The 23,770-nt window shown below is 39.2% G+C and overlaps 1 protein-coding gene across 5 annotated transcripts in view; it reads left to right on the forward strand.

Moving 5' to 3' along the window:
• Nucleotides 1-3,267: 3,267 nt before the first annotated feature.
• Nucleotides 3,268-23,770, forward strand: part of pparg (peroxisome proliferator-activated receptor gamma) — a 35,179-nt gene continuing 14,676 nt past the window's right edge. Inside the window, exons 1-3 of one of the 5 annotated variants that reach the window (XM_040158741.1) lie at nucleotides 3,268-3,434; nucleotides 20,129-20,425; nucleotides 20,758-20,924. In XM_040158741.1, the coding sequence (XP_040014675.1) occupies nucleotides 20,134-20,425; nucleotides 20,758-20,924 (459 nt within the window). In that variant the 5' untranslated portion in view covers nucleotides 3,268-3,434; nucleotides 20,129-20,133. Of the gene's footprint in view, nucleotides 3,435-3,931; nucleotides 4,009-13,905; nucleotides 14,103-20,128; nucleotides 20,426-20,757; nucleotides 20,925-23,770 lie in introns of those variants that run through there. The other 4 variants (XM_040158744.1, XM_040158739.1, XM_040158740.1 and 1 more) reach the window with 4 other exon arrangements.

The following is a 23,770-nucleotide window of genomic DNA, read 5'->3' on the forward strand; positions in this document are numbered from 1 at the left end:
TTAACACACACTTTGAACACAATATGTACAGCAAAGCCAGAGGAAACACGCTCTGCTTCGTTCTTGGTCCATGGGACAACCAGTCAGTGGAGATCTGTGGGAACATCTCCATCATACTGCTCATAGGGACACGGACGTGGGCGGCTAACGCACCAAAGCAAGCCTATACTAGCCAAACCCTGTTTATCTTGGTGCTCATCCCAACCTGCTGGAGCCAGGCTGAGAGCGAGGGAGTATGGATGTAAGGAGAAAGGGCCAATCATTACACTGGTTAATCATGATATCCAGATATAATTCTTATATCATCTGATATATTTGAGGATGAAGGGGAAATCAAGCCATCTTGGTCCATTTCCTGGTGTCAAACACCATCGCTGGCGCTGATTTCAAGGGTTTCATTTCTATAACCACACTTTGATTTTGAATAGCTTCCTCCCTTCCTAGACCCGAAACATGACAAGTCGGTTCCACTTTATAATAATCATTGTGTCATGACAGTGTAGGAGCGTCTTGGAAAGACACACAAGCACTTTGATGCTGACCATTTTCAGATAGCAGAGCTCCAGTCCGCCGGGACTCAACTGTATAAACAGTCAGAAATTATTGCTTTGTTTTGTTTGTGACAGCAAAACTCTCAAGGGCGTCATTTTTTTTAAATAAGCAGAAAGAAATCCTGCGTGGGGAGGACCGTTATGCATGTGAGAGACAACGAGAGAATGTGTGTGTGTGTGTGTGTGTGTGTGTGTGTGTGTGTGTGTATGTGTAGGTCTGTAAATAAGTAGAGTGTGCCAGCTGTCTTAGTTCACGGTACAGAGTTATGATAGATCAAAGATAGCTGAAATCAGACTGCTACACAGTTAAAGTAATAACTAAGCTACACTTTCATTTTGCTGCTTTTGAAACAATGATCAGAAAAGGCTGTATGATGACTGTCTGAACGGTATGCAGTAGAGTTTCATTTCTTTTATGTTTCAATGCTGTAAGAACAGGTTGAAAAGCTACACTCAGGGGTTTAACTATAGCTTGATCTTTGAGAAGAAAAACCGTCAAGTATCTCCCCACACTTTTTGTTTTCCTGTGTTTTTACAATGAGTTATGCTGCACAGTCACAATCATTTGTGCTCAATTCTTGGGTTTATTAGGACGTTTTTGTTTAACTATTTGAAACTTAAAGTCGTTTCAAGAATTGCTGAAGTTCGAAAGGCGGAGTCTGTGTTCCTGCACAGAATATTAATATGTTTGTGGCAATCAAAGTGATACATTCACTGCCAGTAACAGACCAGAAAACATACTACGACCATTCATCTGCATGACATATAATGACAGAGGTCTCTGTAGCAAAATTAAACATAATGGTCTGTTCTTCTTAAAATAAATTCCTTTAAAACTATGACTGAAATTATCATATACAAAGGTTCAAACTGAACAGTAATTTAATCCTTTCACCTACTTTCCCAACCACCACCATCCAGTGTCATTTAGGAGCTTCAACACTGGACCAGACAGAAGGTCAGAGTCTGGTCAAGTGACACTTTGACAAAAAATGGGAACATTTATTTCTTCATGGACTGAACTTGTTGGTTGTGGAAACATTTCTTCACCAGGCTGCTCTGTGGCCTGTTGTGAGTCTGTGTGCTACCAGAAGGGCTCTTGTTATGCCTCGTCATGTCTGAACATCTTTACAATATAACGGTTTTTAAGTGAACATTTAATATTTACATCTCAAGCGTGAAGTCAGTAAGTTGAATGTTGAACATTTTAATTTTCAATCTTAAGAAAAGCTGCTTCTATCTAATGTAAATGGGATATTTACAGCAGTACCATAATAATATCCTAGCTGCAAAATTACGAAATGTTATTTTAAGATAAGTGGGTTGAAAAAAAAATGTGTAGAAGCACGGCTGCTTTCAGCCAACACAGTAAAATAATATAGCCTGTAAAGTTCAGTGTCTGGTTAAAAATAGAGTGAGGTTTAGGCTGGGGTTTCTCTAAGTATTTCAAATCTACAACAAAGTCTATAGAGATGCAGCATGTAGGCAAACGATTATTTGTTGTGCATGTATTTTTGCATCTGATAGTAAGCTGAGTTTCAATGGTTATGGGAAAAGCCAGTGTGAAAACATGACTGTTACCAGAGATGTGACTGTAATGACCCCATAAGCCATAATTAGTCCACCAACTGACTAAGAGGATTTGGTAAAACGGTACATTTCAGAAGGAAATAATGTACATTTTACTTGACTAAATTTACTTAACAGCTTTAGTTACTCGCTGCTTTCCAGGTTACGATTTTATATAGGAAATGCAATGCACTGTTATCGATTAAACTGCCCAACAGTATACAGAATAAGTGCAAATTAGCTTCACCTCCACATACAGTAGTAAAACACTACTTAGACATGAATGCATCAGTATTATTAGCCCAGTAATATATGGAACACTCACAAGGGCCATTTTTCTGCCCTTTTTGAGTAGGTTTACTTTTAATACTTTACATTTAGCTGATAGTACTTACTTTTCTTGAGTACGTTTTTTTAATGCCGGTCTGTCTGTGTGGTAGCCTAAATACAGGCTAATACAGCTAGCTTTGCCAAAGACTGGCTGTCCTGGCTTTGTCCTCAGGTAGCAAAGTCCCACTAGCAGCACCTTTAACTTTCACTGCTTAACATGTTATATCACATGTGATTAATCTGTACAATCGCTGAACCGTAAACATGGACATTAACATGGATATTAACTGTTTTAAGGTGTTTAAGGTATTTTATTGGCAGGAGCGGTGCTCTCTAGAGCCTCCACTGGTTGCCTGGCAACCCAACAACTAGTCCGGCACATTAACCCATTGAACCACAACTTGCAACTTTTTCACTCTTGGGTTAATTTGTGATCTTTTTAGGCGCTGGTAGGTGGATTTTGATACTTTCTGGATAAAAGTTGTTGGCTTCCTGCTCTCTCAGCTTACAGTTGAGCTCTCTAAGAATACACAAATACGTGTATTTCCCCAAATTCGTGTATCCCTTTTAGTCAGTCAGTTTGGCTTAACCCAAGACTCGGCGTTCTACACTAAACAAACAACCTAGCAACTAATCCAAACACCGGCTCTAAAAGACGGCGCAATGCCAAAACAGAGTTCGAAAGAAGTAAATCAGAGCTGTAAAGGGTAATCTGATGCCTCTGCGTGTGTCCGCGGTTGTGTTGAGGGGAGGGAGGGGAGAGCGAGGCAGGCAGAAGCCGACCACAGCAGCAGCAGCAGCAGCGGCGGCGGCGGCAGCGGCAGCGGGAGCGGGAGCACTAACAGCAGCATGACCAGAACCCTCCACAGCAAACGGACCTGACCACTCTGACACTGCGCCGCGGTTCCCCGAGAGAGGACGAGAAGACATTTTCAGACACGGCAAGTGGGGTCCGTCTGCCCTGCGCTTCAGAACACTGATCAGGTCAGTCACCTTCCGCTCGGTTCACAGTTTGCTGCTCCCTGACAGCGTGTGTGTGTGTGTGTGTGTGTGGCTTCTGCGCCGGGTGGTAAAACACTGAAAACCACCTCAAAAAGATATTTAAATCCCTCAAGACCGAGTGTGCTTTTTAAGAGTACACGCTTTTACAAAAATCTGCCACTGACATTAAATAATTCATTCATAATAATACGTGTTTTCTGAAAAAAAAAAGAGCATCATTTGAACTCAAAGTTGTTGAAACAGAAATGCAAATGGAAAACCTCCTAAGTTATCTATCCTTGTCTAGTGTTCCCCTTGTTTTAAGCAGCGGTGAGTCTGTCGGATGTGATATCTTGTTAAGGTGGACACTTTTTGCAGTGTGACAAGACTGCCAGTGGCGTGCAGATGGGGGTGGGGGGGGTTACGGTGAGGGTGTGGGGTGCGGCCACAGGACTGACAACTGGCACACAGTCAGATGTTGGTCCATAGTGTGTCTTCAGGCCACGGTGTGAGTGTGAGTTTGACATGCAAACACCAGGCAAAGACTTTTACCATCAAAGTGGTCACAACTTCTCAGGTGAGTACTTAAGAGACTGTTAGTGCCTCACAGCCTCTGGATGTTTAATGATGAGCAATTTCTATGAGGAACTCCATCGGAGGGATAGATTTGCATGAATAAAAAAGACTATCAATGTATTGTGTAAATTCTTCTTGCATGTCTTTATCTTCCGTTTGATGTGAGGAATCTGTAGATGTTGCACAACATTTAGGCAGTTCTGTGTTTTTGAACTGACTGGAAAAAATCTTGGTCGTGACTCAGCAGCAGTGTGGACACGAGCTCAGGGGCCAACACTGATTTTTCACTGAGGTTTGCATTGTGGCCCCTTGGTAGCTGATGTGAGCTGTTAAATGGCCTTATGTCATTTTATTATGAGATATAATAGTGGCACTTGAAAGGAGAACTTATCAGTTTGTTGTACAAGACTCAGACTGTCACTGCCAACAGTGAGTCTAGTTGTTGACCTTATCTTTGGAATACTTTCATTTATCACTTTGTATGATCTTCGTGTCAGTAATCCGATTAACTCTAGTGAGCAACCAGGAAAAACATGAGGTATTTCTAAAAAAAATTGTTTATGAGTATTGTAGCATATCATGTATATGTATAAATGTTGATACATATAAAGATATTTAAGCGTTTTTTGCTCTAGATGATCACAGGTCTAATGGGATAACTGAAATTATTTTGCCGCCTTCCAGGCAGCCATTAATTTCCAATAATTTCACTATTCTATTTTTAAAAAATCTCACAGTTTATACATTTTATTTTAGTCAAACTTTATGTTATTGTGGTCATGCAGCTGAAAGTGCAGATGGCACAACATTATCATAGAATAATAAACCTATATACAAAGTTCACTGCGATAGACTATCTGTGTCAAGCAAATTCAAAGTCTCAGCAAATTGAAAATCTTCATTTTAATATTGTATTCGTCTCTAAAGCCAAGTGTTGCCTTGAAGATAGGAAACAATCGACAGCAAATGGAAATTAGTTGCCAATTATGTAAATTACATGCTGTTGGTAGTAAATGAGCTAAAACATGCCAAACCATCTGTGTGGTTTTCCAGCGTCATGCTGTTATGTCTCTTAACACTCAGTGAAGATAAATTTGGTGGAAATAAAGAGCTCTGTTTAAAAAAAGCAACATATCTATTTTAAAAAAAAACAACATAAATATCTGACACTTAAGACAAAAGGTCAGATAAACCACAGGGGCAAGTAGTAGTTTTTTACCGGAAGTAAAGATGCTCTCTTACCTTACCTTACCTTGTTGAACATAAATTACAGAATAAGGGAGAAAGCCACAATCAGCTGTTTGTTCACACTTTCTGAAAAGATGAATACTTAGAGTTACAGGTTATTACAGATAATCCCATGACGATTAAGTAATCTTAGGACATTAATCACTGTCAAGATGATTCTATTAATTGTTATTAGTTTATCAGAATGATATCATTGGTGTTAAGTTCTTTAAAGGTTAAAATATTATCACTGGTGTAACGTGGCTATTTTTAAGCAGCAGAACTTATGATAAACGTGTGGTTTTGGGGAAGCTATAAAAAGTCATACAACAATGCCTCATGTGGATTAATGTCATTTTATCCCTTCCACATTTTAATGCTATAATTTGCTTAACTGTTGATGTTAATTTTGGTAATGATGTGGCAATAGGGCGTAACAGTTTGGTATATATTTGTGTTTTCAAGTGTTTCAACATTTTTTATTTATTTATTTTGGTGGCTTTTTGAGTGTTGGATCTTTCATGTACTAAATGCAGACAGTTGTGTCCAGCACACAAGTGGATTAAGAAAACAGATATTGTCGGTAAAGTCATCTCTGCTTGAGCTGCTTAAAGTCTGACTGGCTGACTGAGTGTGTTGATACAGCACCAGTCATTGAATTATTGCTTATCAAGTTATATAATCTCAAAGGAGAGGTGTGTATGTATATGTGTATGTGTGTGCGAATGACTGAGACAGAGTCAGACTTTGCTCCGTCGTCATAAATGAAGGAGTGTCTCTAGATAGAATGCTATGTTTATGTTGTCCCTCACATGGCTTGAAAGCCATGTTTAACTTTCTGTAGACAACATACTTCCACACAAAGCTCTATTTGAGTTGGTGTAAAGACATAGTTCAGCGAAGAGAAGCCTCTAGACCAGGATTCACCTTGGTTTTTGAAGATCTGTGTTGATTTAAAATACCAGAAGAGGCAGTTGTGAGTCTTGTAAGGAGCTGTTTGCAGTGTCTTTAAAAATGTATATATAAAATCTCTCAAGAGCTCGGTGTAATCACTACATGAAAGGAGGGAAGGTGTTCAGCTGTGCATTAGTATCTGTATGAATGTACAGATTCAAAGACAGTGCCCACAGATAGTTAACCACTTTTGCCTCAACACCGCCGATATCCTGGTTTGTTTACTACAATTCAGCTTTTCGTACTGTTATTGTGAGCGTTTTCAAAAAGCCCACCTTTGATTTTTTTTGTCAGATGACACTGAATTAGTTTAGCCTTAAGATTATATCTGTTTGTTTTTTAAAATAGGGTATAATTGTTAACTTCAAGGTCGATCATTTCACAATATGCTGTCTACATACGGCGGCATTTTTGGCTGCAGAATTGGATTTCTTTTGACCAGGAAGAAAAATGGCACACACGCAGGTTGTTTGCAGATGAAAAATTCAGCTCCACTAGTTAACCTTCGATGCCTCCATTACGATCTGTTAAACCATGATATCCTCTGTTTTTTACGTACAATTTTACAAAGTGTCCCCCTGGATCCATGCACTGATTTTATTGTAATTAATGAGGATCAGGATTTTAATTAGCAGTGTATTTTCAGGAGGATCTTTTCAATGCGACTATTTTTACAGTATTGTAGAGTTAGATCTCACATCCAGCTACTGTATAGTTGGAAAGACTGTAAACTGGAGAGGGACTTGAACAAGGTGATCTAATTCCAATTATTTCTTAACCTTTTAGCAGTAGTTTTCTAGGCAAACAAGTTTATATTAGTTTGGTTCAAAATTTTATAATGCATAAACCTAATTAAGCATTAATTAAGCATAGGAATTAAGCATTCTAAACACATTTGATTAATTAGTACTATTACATAAATTTCAGTCTTACATGTTTGACTGACACTGATATGCATCACATTAAGTTTATTAGTTTGGTGATGTTAAAACTGTGTAATCCAAATGGAATGCGATTAAAATTCATAAATCTTGAATATTAAATTAACATTTTTTTGAGTGAATGATGACAAGGTGATGTGGAGAGAAAACACTTCAATCACAATGACACCTGCCATTTGAGAAGTGACTCATGTTCGGTGTAACATCAAAGCAAGTTTTCAATTCTCACCTCTTTACACTTTGTATTAAATGCTTTCTCTGCCTGGATGAGAGAGGAACACATTTTAATGCAAGGTCTAAACTTGATGGCTCTCAGGACATGCTGAAGCTTTTCAGACGACATTTGAAAACACCCATTCACACTTACGGTAAGTGGCATTTTTCATGCCCAAGAACTGAACTGTCTCAAAATGATGGCGACTAAGTAATGTTGAGAAGCATGATTTCAGTTGTCCTGTTTTTTGGTAATGAAATTACAGTGGCAAAATTAAAATGTTTTTTCTAGTATCACCCTAACTCATTTCCATCTCTCCATACAAGTAGCTTGCTTTGGCTTGTGAACATGAAAAATTATGTCTGATTGCTATCTATTTGGGCTACAAATTATGATTATTTTTAGTATTGATTAACCTGCTGGTTATGTTTTTGATTTATCAATAAATTGCTTGGTTTACAAATGGCAGAAAATAGTGCAAAAAGCCCATAAGTCAAAGGTGATGTCATCAAATGAATAAGCTGGAACCAGAGAATTTTTCATTGATCACTGATCAATTTTCTGTCAATCAACTAATCTAAATGTTGCAGTTCTACAAAGCACACCGAGTTTATTTTTGTATTGGGTTTTTAAAAAAAAAGTAAAAAAGAAAAAGAGCAGGTGAAGACTAGACAACACATTACAGGTGTTATATATAGGTATTATTGGTGTTATTATTTTAGTAGTTTTAGCCATCATAGAGTAATATTTTACCCACCAGGTTAACTCCTGCAATCTGGTAACATCACTAATAGGAAGTCAGATGAAACAAGACACACGAGCAGTCAGACCTCCAAGTCAAGGTCAGACAAACTTATTTGGAGGAGAAAATAAACGTGAACAGTAAAATTATTACCCAAACTGTCTGTTGTTAACATCCATGTAGATGTTCGTAGAGTAAGACATTATCAATGTCTTTTTAGGTGCAACTACTTTTGGTTGTACTGACAAATAAAGTGGTTTACATAGCCTGCTATAAACTGTTGGCTGTTTTACAACTTGGGTGTTTTTTCACCCATCTGACTTTGTTGTAGCAAATTCCACCTTGTTTTCAGATCTTAGCAATTATTTTAGAGAGTACAGTATCATAACAGAAAGAAATGATCACCAAATTTAGATGTTAGAATAAGAGAATTAGAATGATCCTTTAATAGAAGTCTGTAGAATTAGTTTCAGCTTCTGCTGTAGTGGTCCATCCTCCCAAACACTTTCACAAATACACAAATGAGAAGAATTTTCTTCCAATGCACTTTAACATAGATATTATTCAACAGAGAACAGCGATATCCAGGAAACTTTGCCCTAATTTCCCTTTTAGAAAGATGTGGGAGCAAACAGAAGCTCATCAGGTCAAGATATCTGTCTCTAGTGGAAACAGAAGAGTGACTCAGACATTATGTGCACAACATTCTCCATGGGTTCACTGGATGTGGCACCACTCGAGACATCACTAGTTCAGGTCTTGCTGGGGATGATGTATGGTGATTGTAATCCACCCCCTCAATTTAAAATTGGCTAATAATGGTTAAATGCCAAAGGATCATGGCAGTTAAATAGAAACAAAGACTTTTAATAACTTTCCCTCTGTCTTTTTTTTTAGTTCTTCTCGTAGTTCCTGTTACATTCGTCCTCGTCAGTGATTCTTTGATGAATGGATTTACTGTTTGCTAAGCCACACCCCCTTGTGTTTTGATAACTGTTCCATGCTTGCATGGCACGTGCGCAATTTACAGTGCTAGTGGGGCACAGTTACATCTTGAAATTGCTAATAATTTTTTAACACTTGGCCCTTGATTTCAGACAAATGTAGACAAAGTCAGGCTTATCATTGGTGTGTTGATTTTTGCCGCTGAAATGAAAACCGTCAACAGCATATTATCTACCATATTACTGGCATATTTATCAGCTGTAGCTAGCTGGTTAATGACGCTAAGGTTACATCCATGAATGTGTTGAGAATGCTGGCTGACTGTTTATTGATTCCAAAAAATGAGAAAACCCTGCAAAGGGGTTTTTAAATATGCACGTCATGCTAAAACACTGAGGCCAGAGCACATCAATGTGGATGACATGCAAATAAAGAAACAGCGTTAGATGTGTGTATGTGTGTGTGTGTGTGTGTGTGTGTGTGTGTGTGTGTGTGTGTGTGTGTGTGTGTGTGTGTGTGTGTGTGTGTGTGTGTGTGTTGTGTGTGTTAGTCATGACCGGGCAACAGACTAATGTAGTTAATTATATGCTAACTCGTGACCTTGGAAGTACTAAGGTACTTACTCTTACAGGTAGTAAACTAGTTACCCAGACATGCTAACATTTGACCAGCCCGCAGTGCCTTGTTAATCATGCTAAGCTATGATTGGACAATCCCTGCTCAGGAGAGGGGGTCAGCAAACAGTCAACTGTTGAGCCAACTCTGACACTTATTTTGCTCAAATCCTTGCACCTTCCTTTTTCACAGACACTTTAAGATCTGTTTCTTCTGCGTAAACCACATATTTCCAGTACGCTCTGTGAATGAGAGTCACGTCATGGGTTGTTTTGTTATTGTCCAGCCAAACTGCAGTCGAAGGCAACACACTCCCGTCTTTTCCTCTCCACTTTGAGGAACAGGGCATGACCCTTCCCGCATTGTACCTCTCGCTCTTCCTACTGCGTAGCCCTCCTCTCCCTCCCTGTCTCTGTCAAAACAGAAAGTGCAGCTATAAATCTTCACCGCTGTGATTTCTCACACGACTTCCCCAGCTGAGATCATACTAACATAAAGTGGGATCTCATTAACCAATGTGACGTCATCATAAATCACAGTTGTATTGATAGAATCAGTTGTTTATCTCCATTTCTGCCTTCCTTTCCTATCCCCATCCTCCTTTTTCTCTACCCTTTCTCATCCTCATGAGCCTGTTTCAGGCTCAGAGGTTTGTGTATGTGTATGACAAAGTGTGCAAGCGTATGAGACAAAGATAGATAGATTTTGACTTTCTTCTCTTATCATAAATGGAAGGAGTGCCAGAACTGCTCTCTGTTTATGCTGTGCACACATGTACTCATACATATATCTCTTTCAGCGATGCATAGCGCATACATGCATTTATGTGTGGTGTGTCTGCATGTGTGTGTTTGTGTGTGTGTGTGTGTGTGTGTGTGTGTGTGTGTGTGTGTGTGTGTGTGTGTGTGTGTGTGTGTGTGTGTGTGTGTGTGTGTGTGTGTGAGGCCTTGACAGCATGCACCACTCCTTCCCCTTATCCAGTAAGGAAGTCCTTGAGGCACAAGGGACTCATCAACCATCAACTCATAACTATTTAAAGGAATTAGAGGAAAGTTCATGTCCTTAGATTATTGTTAAAACTGCAGATTCCCAGAGAGCAGCATATGGAGCAGACAAACATATAGAGTTATACAGTATGCTACAGCAGTGGGTGCTCTATCTCTCTCTCAGTCTCTGTCTTTCAATGTGTGTATGTATACTGACCTTCTTGTGTGTGTGTGTACAGCCTTGCCCATATCTCAGTTTAAATAGTACATCTTTACGTTTCCAGCGTGCTTAGATGCCACGTGATACATGGCCCACCTCACGTCCCAGTCACATTATGATTCTGACAGCAATGTAGAACACATCCTGAACATCAGTATGTGTGTGTGTGTGTGTGTGTGTGTGTGTGTGTGTGTGTGTGTGTGTGTGTGTGTGTGTGTGTGTGTGTGTGTGTGTGTGTGGGTGGGTGGGTTTGTGTGTGTGTACAGGTGTGTGTTTTTGTGTGTGTGTGAATCTGGCAAGCCTATTTCTCTTGGAATCACAATGGATAATTACATTTTTAGACGATGACCAAAAGGTAGATCGACAGATTGAATAGTTAGATTAGGTCTTTTTGTTTCAAAATTGTCACATCTATGCGAGCATGTTATAGGTAAAATACTGCATTCGGTGTTTTCTGCTTTATTACTGGGACTCAGGACCACCTTTGGGTGAGGACACACATTACAATCGTTGAGATAATTATAAATATGACTTGACTGATGATATGACGGATGATCATTCCGTCCAAGATCAGTCATCAGAAGTCGAGAGAAGTGCATCCAGAGAGGCATGATGATGCTATTCCAGCCTTCGTCAGTTGGTGTTGCCCGGGGGCTGGAATATGATTCTAACCCTTATTCTCAGATTTTGATATTAACGATTGGAATTGGGACGCTGAAATCTGTGCTGTGAGTCAGAGAGTTGCTAACATTTTATAATCCATTTCATCAGGTTTTGTACAGAGCCACCTCTCAGTTTAGAGGAATAGTTCAACATTTTGGGTAATGCAAATATTTGATTTCTTGCCAAGAGTTAGATGGGAAGATTGACAAGATTCTCTTGTCTGTGTGACCATTGAGCTGGTGCCAGAATTTCCTATAAATCCATAGCTGATCATTTTTATATTTCTTTTTATTACAAATAAACAAATGAGATACAACATGTTAGCTGCTGAGCTTTAGAGGTGCAAGAAAGTTTAATTTTTAACTCTGGACATTACAAGGAAAGCTGTTTCCCCCTGTGTCAAGTTCTTATGCTAAGCTATAAGCTAATTGCCTCCATAGGTACTGCACAGACATGGGAGTGGTATTGATATTCTTATCTAACTCGCAGCAGAAAAGTGAAAACATGTATTTCGTGAATTGTTGAACCATCCCTTTAGGTTCACCTCATACATGATTGGGATTCTACCCCACATATTGTCCACAGTGTTGTCTTCAGCATGTATTTCTTTCTGTCAAGATTTTAAAAAAACTGCGTATGACGGTGGAAAGGGTCGCCATGTTTGATTTGTCCAGTCCTCATAGGTTTCAGCTAGTCTTCAAGTCTGTCCCCAGCTTCACGTTGTCCTCAGTGCTCTAGTTCCAGGGTGTTGTGTTGGAATGTAAATCATACAATAATTAAGCTGATAATAGATTCTCTTTGGGGCGTGATTAGTTTCAGCACACACAGCAAACACAAACACAAAAAACTCCCTTGATGGATGGAAAAACAATTGATCTGATAAATTATTTTTTCTAGTTTGTCCCAACAACTGATGTATTTCAGATGTAGTTTCAACTTGCACCTGAGATTTATGCCTTCAACCTTTTGGTTAACGTTTGCATGGCCTTGAAATGTTGCAAATGTGATTCCCAAAGCTGTTTAACGCTGATCAAACTCAGTTTCATCAACATCAGGATAACATATCAGATACCACCCCATCTAAACATCAGCAAACGGTCTTAATCTTTCAAAGAACTGATGACTTTTCTTCATGGAAGAAATACAGTTCCACATTCTCTCAAATTGTCTCTACGCTGTTGGAAGTTTTGGATTTTTTCCCAGTGAACACTTGGAATTGGTATGGGAGTGGAGGAGTGATATCTACCATCAAGCTAATGTGAGATCACTTGACTCTACCTGTCCAAACTTGACCCCTTCTGTCAAAACAGCACCGTTGTGAGTGAATGATTGATGGCAGCAGACAAGCTGAGTCTCTCTAGCTCTGAATTGCTCCCTGACTCCTCTGTCTCATTTCCTTCATTTCAGGGTCACTTTTGTTACATAGGTTTTGCTTTGTACATTTTTGTCCACCCCTGTCACGTAACTTATTAACAAACACACTGGAAAGCAGAAATTTTCTATTGTCATGGTCAATAAGAAGAAACCACTTCTCTCTTGTTTGTCCTGGGAACGTGTTCAAGCATTACTGCGTATTTTTATTTCGTCCAATGTGATCGCATTATGAGTGTTCTATTGTCCGCTGGCTTACAGCCTGAACTGTGCTGTCCCAGTTTATTTATTTGTTTTTTTAGTTTGAAAGGACAATGCATATTGATCAACATCACTGTAAATGTGTCAGGTTTAGCCGAAAGACTTATTATTCAACTTATGTCCCCTGGCCATATGCTCAATTAGCCCTTGAGAATAATAGTAAAACATACAACATGTGAAATAAAAACAATAGAATGTAGACATAAATTCAGGTAAATCAAATTCTTTCTTTAAAGAAAAAAAACAGCTCTTATATTCTGGTTAGAAATTGATATCAGCAAGTAATCATCATGTTTTTTAAAATGAAACCAGAGAATGGACAGGCTTGTATTGTGTTGGTATTGCATGAGGAGGCAGAGTGCATCACCGTTGTCACACACTGAGTGACTATGCGGCGGGAGAGAAGTGCAACCAGAGAGGCATGATGAGGTCGCCTGTCAGAGTGAAGCAACAGGAAGTCATCTGCATCTGATGTCTACCACCTCACACACACACACACACACACACACACACTCTAGTATACACACTTACACACACACACATATACGAGAAAACTCGTTTAGACATAGGAGCTCACATAAACAAGTATATACTGTAAAATTATGCAGAGACAAGTACACATTAAAAAATGAGGAATGAAAGACCTACATACTTGCACACACACACACACACACACACACACACACACACACACACACACACACACACACACACACACACACAAACACAGACCACATGATAGTTAGCTGTCTGAACTTCTGCTGAGCCCAGACTCTGTTAGAGAGAGAAAATGTGTGTGTAGTTCCCTTTCTATTGGTCATCACTTCCTGAGGAAAAGCATGACCACACACACACATACACACACCAGTCTCTTCTCCTGTCACTGCCACTGTCACTTAGTTGCTGGCCAGTGAGCTGACACTGGACACACTCTGAACTGAAACGGGAGAAACAGGGTGAGTGGACTGCTCTGCACTCTTTTGTGTGTGTGTGTGTGTGTGTGTGTGTGTGTGTGTGTGTGTGTGTGTGTGTGTGTGTGTGTGTGTGTGTGTGCGTGTGTGTGGGGGTTGGGTTTTTTTTGAGTGTGTGTGTCGCTGTCATTCAGTTTATCATGTGGAATCAGTGCATGAGCTGTAGATAGCTATAATGAAAGCAAAGATCAATTTACTGTTGCATCTGAAAAAAATCTTTAGGCTGCCAGATAGCTGCAATGTGAGATGTATAACATTTATACATTTAATCATGGTGTCTAGTAAGTTTGTTTACACTTTAACTCGATTAAAGGCAGACATCACTGCTTATCAATGAGATACCGCAGGTCAACCAGTTTTGTTTCATTTGCAGTGCGCCTTCTGCTTGATTAATGTGCAAGTTTAATGTTGTGATATTTAGTAGCAACATTGAGCTCAAAACTCGCCATTCAAAAATTTTCTCTCAGTTTTTTTTTTTTTTTTTTTCCCCAAAAGGGTCAAATGAGAAAAAAAAAAGATCAGTAACTAGGTCATGTGAGGCGGCTCCATATTCTCCATATTATGTGAACAGTTCTCTGTCTTTTACTTTGTGTTCTTGTGTGTGTGTTTTTGTGTAAATACATAAACCATGTGCTTTCTGGAAATAAATACACAAAGTTCATTGTAGAATTGGACGTGTAATACTTGTGTTATTTTAGGATTAAAGAATATCCTCAACTGTATAATAATTCAAACCTTTCTGTGCATGTATGTAGAATTCGTAGATGATTGTGCTAAGCACAATTTTCTCCACCTCAGTTTCACCTCAGGTTGACCTGAGGGTTTATCAGTGTTCCACTCCTAGCTTAGGAAGTTGAAACACAGAAATTAGACAAAAAATATAATAGAAATCAGAGAAATGTTTTCTTGATGTTGTTATACTCAGAGCTGCGACAAGAAGACAGAGATTGTGGTCTGTAACCTCCCACTGCATCAAGCTTTGAAGTTTCATGAGTAAATTCAGTACCAACCACACAAGTGGGCGCGAAGAGACTCTCGTTTCTGTCGAGAGGGCTGTCCAGACTTCTGGCTGACACTTTAGGTGCACTTGGTTTTCCGTTACTCTCCTGTTTGATTATTTAGGTGCAGATGGGGGAGGCCCATACAGGTAATCCAGCCTATAGTGGCTTCACACCACCAAAGGTAAAAAAAAAAGAAAGTGACAATTTCCCAAAGAGTGAAGCAGGATGGCAGCTTTTTTTAGCATTTGCACTTTATGCAACTTTTTATACCCTGCTTTTCTTGAGCTGAGCGCCTGCTTACCATCACATTTAATAAATTCAGCATCATCACAACATGTGTTTTTTCCAGATTCCCACAGTTTGCTTATGTCAGAATAACCAGGCAAAAATCAAGAACGCTTCATCTTTTCAAAGAAATTGTGGGGGACTGAGGCAGACGTGCAGGCGGGCATGTCTTTGTTTTAGTCACTGACACTGAACCACATGCTGATTTACATGAAGAGGTCAGGAAGTCACAGAGCTCTAAGCAATAAGTCTTTCTCTCTGTCCGTGTGTGTGTTTCACACATACACACGTTCATATACACGGGACAACTGTGATAATATAAATGGCTTACTGTGCATAAAAAAAGAAAAAAAAACACGCCTTCCTCTATAGGGGAAATGATCTGCAACATGTTATTTTGTTGTCAGGAGGTTATAAAGGCAACAATAAAAAACTTGTCAGGTGTTAAACTGAGCTAAATTAAACCTATGCTGTCAAGTCAAGTCAAGAGGGCACTTATTTATATTTATGTTAGCAATTTACTTCACTTAGGAGGTTTGAAAAACCTACTGTATTCAATCACCATCAGAAATTTGTTGTTTTCCTTTGTATGCAATGTATCCCAATTTTACAGTTCTCCTGTATAAATCCAATTAATTTCCAGCAAATTAAGGTGAAATATCAAAATATGTTTTCAACAATGCTTTTGATCAAGTGATTGTCTGCTTCGCCATTAGTGGTGTAGCTCTCACCCTCAGAGAGCGAGCGTAGTTTTTATTCAAACAGAGAAGATAAGAGTGTCAATGCCTTTGAATGCAGCGGGACAGGTTCTGCCTTTTGTGTCTTACATTACTAAATATACCAGACCAGCCACTATGTTGACTACTCCTCACTTTCACACCTTACTTTAACAGTCTCACATTTTCTGAACCTGACTGTTAATGACTCCTGCTGTGCAGGGGTGTAGGAGACATCTGCACCCTCAGAAGAAGTGATGACAGTACTGGATATTTTCTGACTGCAGGGCTTATTCATTTTGAGCTTATGCATTCTTGTAGTCTTTTTTTTAGTTTTTGTTGAGCTGTGTTTTCTTTCCTAAGGACTTTTTGTGCACAACTTGATAAAAAGCTCATTCATTAAATTCAGTAAAACTCCACTTTCAAAGGTACAAAAAGGACTTCAGCCACTTTCTGTGCAGTAACCTGATCCCCAGCCATTGCTTCAGTCCATTTTGGACCGATTCATTGCTGTTGTGAGGAAATACGAATGTTAAAAAACATTTCATTTGTTTTGCAACTTTGTCCCTAAAGGAAAGATTTCACATCTCCTTGTTTGACCTCTTGGTTTCACCTCTTTTTTCCAGAACTGCTGCTTTCAGGCAGCAGCATCATTACGACCCTTAAAATTATTGTAATATAATTTTATTTAATGATCCTTTAATAATCGTTTTTTTGTTAGCTTGGACTTTTGCTCATGCTTCTCCTGCCTTGGGTGTGGGTAATTGGGTATGTCTTTGTTGGGTTTTTTGGGTTTTTTTGATGGTTGATGTTCTTCACTGTGCGTGTTGTCTCACACACGGTGTCAGCCGGGCTCGTACAGGTACATTAGCTTGCCAGACCTGCCGGTTTGCCGTTGGTCTTTTGTTATTAAGTCATGACTGAGGCAATAGCTGATAAAAAAAAAAAAACTCCTACACACTGTACTCTTACCTGGAAGACAAGTTCCGACATGTGGAAATCTGAGAACTGGCAGGAGACACTGGCCAAGCTGTCACGCCTGAGCACTCATACACACACACACACACACACATACATAGCTTTGCAAACACAATACATACTGCATAATTCTGCCACCTTTAAGAATGTCTGACAGGTTGTTTGCCCACACACTTCTTAGATACAAACATGTTGAATTCAGTAGAATTTGTACTACAGCATTACAATCAACCCTCTCAGGGGAGAAATTACAGTAGAAGCTTGTTTCACCCTCAATTGCGACATAATTTAGGCACCTTGGTTTAACTGCCAGGCTGCAGCCGCCTTCTTTTTTTCTTTGCAAGTTGTGTTGAGTTCAGAGCAATGAATTTCCTAAGATAAGGGGTTTTTCTTAAAACCTCAAGAGTGCCATTTGATTTTTTGAAGTGGTCTGGGGACTCGCTCTCTGTCACCTCTCTCACTTTATCTCCCTCACTCTTCATCTCTAGAGCTCCCTCTCCCACTAGATTTCTGTCTCCATATGATTTGATGCCAACCAGGACACAAGCGGCTCCAATGCTGTGTCTATTTTAGGTTCAGATCGGCTGGCGACTGCCCAACAAATGGAAAAATAACCAGGTTTCTCTGGTTATTAATAGTCAGCATTTTCCCCCTTAGTACCTTCCAAGGCGGTGGAAGCTACAGCCTGTGGGCGGACACAAACACACACACACACACACACACACACACACACACACACACACACACACACACACACACACACACACACACAATTTCTCTCTCCTGATCTGAAACAGTGTCACAGTTGATGTGAATTTTAAGTGGATCCCCTGCTGATTTTCGTTGCCACATTCCAAACAAGTTAAAAGGAAACAATAAGTAGTTGAGAAAGGAGGATGTTTGCTCCACGGGGATGTTTTGCCAAGCAATTTGGAGCCATTACAAGCCATTTTTATACCTAGTGCTACTGTGCCATCTGAGTATTGTTATTTTAGTTTTGTCCTGTTGCATAATTCATCGCATTCTTTGTTACTTCTTTTCCAAATCAAGCTCTCAAGGTTGATTAGAGGAGGTTTATTTTGAGAATCGGTGTTGGTTACAAAAGGTTGTTTGGCAGGCCATGTAGTTCAGTGCACAGACCTTTTACTCTATTGATTATTTATAAACTGTTGCTTGTCTGTCTTTTCCTTTTCAGAGTTTCTTTAGTTTAAATCAGGATCAGGATTCAAGCATGGCTTCCTCCGTATTAAAAAAAAGAAAAAAGCGTGGGAAAACGAAATACTTTCCAGCACTGATTTATAGAAAGACAAATGGATCAGCTTTTTCCTTCCCAGAAGAATTATTCTTCCGTCAAATGTTGCATGAAAAGTGTTTTTTTATTGAAATAGGGAAAAAAATGTAATATCTTAAAGGATACTAACAAATTTCTCTGTCTATCCAAAGCCTGATTTAGCTTATTCCTTTGTGCCATAGACATTGTGGGCCAAAAAATATTAAAAATATATCCATACCATATGGATGTACATAACCATACTTTTCACTGGGTGATGTGTTACTTTATTATGATGAACATGGGTACCATTGTAGAAACAGTATATTCTATTTATTGCTGCATCACCAAACAGCCTTGTACAAATGTACCCCTGATTGTATAGCCTTGTATGTGGTTGGCTTTCATGCGGACTGTAGTAACCTCTGAGGACTGGACTTTGACCATCTCAGCTGACTTCTCTCCTCCAATGTCTGACCATCCGAGTTAGATATTGGAACGACTGGAGAGCATTCATTAATTTTTTATCAACACACAGCTGAATATCTAGAGGGAGATGTGTGGTAGAAATTTGTTTCCGAGACTTTCTGAATGTTGAATGAGCTCATTTTCCACACATTATTAAGGTAACTTTTTTTTTTCTCCAAGTAGCAGCATTTATTAAAAGATATTGTGAGAATGATATACTTTGATTTTCTTAGTGTAAACAAATCCCATGAAAAGACCAAAACCAACAATGAATTGATCCTACTAACAGGTATCGTCTATGTAGCCAGAGAATGATATAGCCTATTCCATCGGTGCTCAAAAACTACTGAGAACACATCAGTGAGCCACACCACTGCACTGGCTGACATTTTCCATCTTTATGCTTTACTTGGGCACTCTAGTTTATTTTTAGCCAGTCTCGTATAGTACATCGTCCTGCTGCCGTAAATACTTGCTAGAGCACCAAATCCATAGCTAAAAATAGTCCCCAACCAATGTATGATTTACACCTGTTTGAGTAATGTTTTCTAAAAACCAGCAGATATATCCTTTAATATGGGTGACCAAATTATAGTCTTTCCAGGAAATAAAAATAAAATCCCCAGAAGTTGTAAAAGGCTCATTTTTACAGCAATTTTTAGTGCCAACCCAGTACCAAGGAGTTACAGATTTTAGCACGCAGAACATTCAGACAGTTCTACTCAAAAAGTCAGAATCCTGAATCCCTGGGCTCAGACAGACTGAGGCTCAAACAGTCCTGCTTTCTGTGTCCTTTGGTTGGGCAATCACATAGTGAGCCACCCAAACAGCAACAGAGGGAGATGGTGTTTTGAGCAGAAGAGGCGTTCTTTAGCGCCAGAGTTCATCTTGTACTCGCCGGGACACAATCTGCCTCCATGTTTACTAGATAACAGACAGACGGCAGGAACAAGCCGGAAGACGAGGGGTACTCATCATGGTGTTTGCATGAGAGTGTGTGTATGCATTGTTTATGTCTAGACTTTTCTGAACTGACATATTTATCATTAACACCGTATACAATGCTGCATGTGGGCTTGTCCATGTACATTTTCATTGTCATCTTTCTTTCTTCCTTCCTGTTTCTCTCCTCTTTTTATCTCATCCTCCCTTTCTCTCTTTCTCTCAAGCTTTTCCTCTTCCTCCCATCCTCTCTCTAGTTCTTCTAGCGTTGTTTTTTTTTAACAAGGCCACATGCAGTCAACAAAGGATATTGCATCAGTTAACTCTTCACTGCTTCATCTGTCTCCACAGTAGACATGGTGGACACCCAGCAGCTCCTAGCCTGGCCTGTGGGTTTCAGTCTGAGCGCCGTGGACCTTTCAGAGCTGGATGACAGCTCCCACTCCCTCGACATGAAGCATTTGTCCACATTAGACTACGCCTCCATCTCCTCCACCTCCATCCCTTCCTCCTTGTCTCCCCCGCTTGTATCCTCCATCTCTTCCGTTGGTGTGGCCTATGACCCCAGTCCACCGCAGAGCGAAGAACACCTGACCAACATGGACTACACAAACATGCAGAGCTACAGAATGGAGCTGAACACACACAGTAAGTCAAGTCTGTGTGATGGGTTAACCAGAAGTAAAGTACTTTAGCTAGTTTCTTTCTCTTTAACAGAAAAGTCACAGGTACAGCCTGAATCATATGCAACTACTTTTAAGTATCTCAAGTCTTTGCATAAAGTGTTAATGTGAAAGGGCTTCAGGTGTACCACATCATAAAGGGAGTTGGTCAAGATATTGATTTGTACTTGCTGAAATCGTCAGAATAGTGGTTATAGCCAGTTAGAGATTACAGAACACGCATCTGAAGAGACCAGGTTTAACCAACAGAGCATTTAACCTAAAACTGGATTTAAGAGGTTATGTTTCTTCTATCAGATTCAATCAAGCTGGAGCCGGAGTCGCCACCTCAGTATTCTGACAGTCCCGTGTTCTCCAAGCTCCAGGACGACACGTCGGCGGCATCACTAAACATCGAGTGCCGTGTGTGTGGGGACAAAGCCTCGGGGTTTCACTATGGCGTCCATGCCTGTGAGGGCTGTAAGGTAGGACTGAAAAATATCACAAGTAAATATGAAACTAAGACATATAAACAAACTGGAGAAGGCTATAAAAGCAGTGTTTAAAATACTAGATTACATTAGACTAAGGCTGCAACTAGCAGTTATTTTAATCATCAATTAATCTGCAGATTATTTTCTCAATTTATCAAGGTGACAACAGTTCAAAACCTAAAGATGTTTAATTTAACATCACAGGAAAAAAAATTAAGTAAAGCAGGAAATCCTTATCATTTATAGGCTGCAACTAACTTATATTTGGCATAAAGTCAGTTATCAAAATAGTTGTTTTTAGAAATGCTTATTATGACTTAAATAACAATGCACAGCATTGGAGATTAATTGTTGGTGCTCTCAAAAAGTAATGCTCAAGATTATAAAAAACTGAAAGTCATACCACCTTACAGTCATGTCAGGAAATGGTAATGGGTGTAACAATTTCTACTGCTAAGTTTTGTTTCTCTGCCACTCTCCGTTTTTCTGTCTCCATGTGTCATTCTTATCTGAAACATGTCGGTGGAATAGAAATGTTATAATGCATGGAGAGAAGTGTGTCTTTTTTATCTTTTTGATGTTTGTCACTCTAACCACAGGCCCCATAAATTTTCCACCCAGCAAGGGCTCAAGGCTTGTGCTCCCACAGACGTACAGCCAAACCCTTACACTCTGTCTATTTGTCTGTCTGTATAGAGTATAAATAACTAATAGAGTGTGGGGGAAGTTTCGTATATATTTCCATTTTCTTTGAAATATTGAGACGTTATAAGAAGAGTAGGTATACATTTTGACATTGTCCTCAAAAGACATATGAGATGGATTTTCAGCAGTACAGCAGCAGTACTACATATATACTACATGAATTTTGCAGTTTTGGTTCCAAGACGTTTTCAAAGGTCTGAAATTATTCCAGAAAAAAAAACAAAAGCTAGATATTACAGGTAACTGTTAAAATTACAGATCATCTGAGGAACTTTACTAAATGTTATGAGTTATTTAAGGATGCAATCAATTTTAATTTTGAAAAATCTAAATATGTCTGATTAAAAACCTTCACAGTGTTACCTTCAAAGAAAAAAGAAACCTTGCAATGCAAAGTATAAATATCCACGTTTGTTACCATAAAACAGAATCACCTGTACAATGTAACTCAATGAAATACAATAGACCTAATATAAATACTACCTCACTTAAGGTGTATAAGCCATGTAACATTCTTTAGTTTTCTCACTGTCAACATATCCCATAAAAAGACCAATACCAACAATAAACGTATTCTATTAAACTAAGTAAGTAAGGTTTTCTGTGTTTTTTTGAACCTGATATAACTTCTTCCTCTACGCTATAGAGCTCCATTGTTGTTCAAAAACAATTAAAATCACATAAATGAACGACACTGCTGCACTGGGTGACATGTTTCTTTATTACAATAAACATGGACACTCTAGTTTATTTTGAGTTGGTATCACATACACTGTCCTGGTGCCGTAAACTAAATCCTCAGCTAAACATAGCCCCCAACAAATACACTGCTTACACCCGTCTGAGTAACAGTTTCATAAAGCCATAGTGCCCGGCTGTTTTAGGAACGTTTTTAGCCTCTTTTAAAAATTAAAGCACATGCTTGCGATGAGAAGATTTACAGCACAAATTCAGTAGGAATGAACGGGCTCAGTGCTGAGAGCCACAGACAGGGCAGCGAAGTCAGAAAGTATTGAAAGACGAATAAACACATTGTTGGTTTCGATCTTTTCACGGGATTTGTTGACAGTAACAAAACAAAAAAAAACAGAATATTGCCAGCCGTCCCTTTAAAATGCTTAGCTTTTCTTTGAGATGACCACTTCTGTTGTTTGTGTGTTGAATCAGTTGTACGTTACATTTTGAGTAACTACATTGTAGCAATATTGTACTGGACTGCGCTATATTGGAAGGTGTTTTTGATAATTTGTCACCTTATTTACATATTGGAGCAACAAAATTACTTCTCTGACACTGTCAGGGCTGTTGTGTCCATTACATTGAACAGAGGTTTCTGGTTTCTGTCCACTTAATCTAAATCGTACTCTACCTTCAGAGGCTGAATGAAGGTAAGGTACAGTAGTCATTGTTCTGCTAAAGTCTCAGGGGAGACTCACCAGAAGAGGGGGTCAGCCAAGCAGGCAAACACTTAATTGTTCAAAACAGAAAACATTCTTTATTCAGGTGGAGTCTTGACCCCCTTTAACTTCCTCCTTCTTTAAATAACCAACGATTAAAAAAGGAACATCTGTGGATTGTAGGAATGCAGATGCCAAACGCACCAGCCTCCAGCCACCTGTGTCCAGATGTGGATTTTTATACTTTGAGTAAAGCTTAAATACAGTTCTCCTATTAGAATTTACAACCCACACAGCTTTCTTTTTCTGCTCTATTCAATTCTTTTTCTCCATTAGCTTTCTTAGTCAGCTTAGACAAACACTGCAGCCTTCAACAAACCTGTGACTATGTGTAGGAGTGTGTGTTTGGGAGTTTGACCAATGCTGCGTAGTTAATAGCTGAGATAAGCACAAGTCTTATGGCTCCTTCGGTCCTAAGGTTGAAAACATCAAAGCACAAATCAACCCTAAAATAAAATCTACTTTTAAATCCACCTGTGGGAAATAAATTGAATTGCTGAAAGATTAGAAAGAAGCTGGAATCTACTATGCTTCTCTCAGGCAATAAACATTTTGTGCTGTTTCACCGACATCAATTTCATCTTTTGTCTTTTCTGTAATGTCCCATCTTTTCCTCTCTTGTGTCAAACATAATCTAAATGCAAGTGTTTTCTGTTTGTAAGGTACATACTGAAC

Source organism: Xiphias gladius, chromosome 21 (genome assembly GCF_016859285.1).
Source record: "Xiphias gladius isolate SHS-SW01 ecotype Sanya breed wild chromosome 21, ASM1685928v1, whole genome shotgun sequence".
NCBI classification, from domain to species: Eukaryota; Metazoa; Chordata; class Actinopteri; order Istiophoriformes; family Xiphiidae; genus Xiphias; species Xiphias gladius.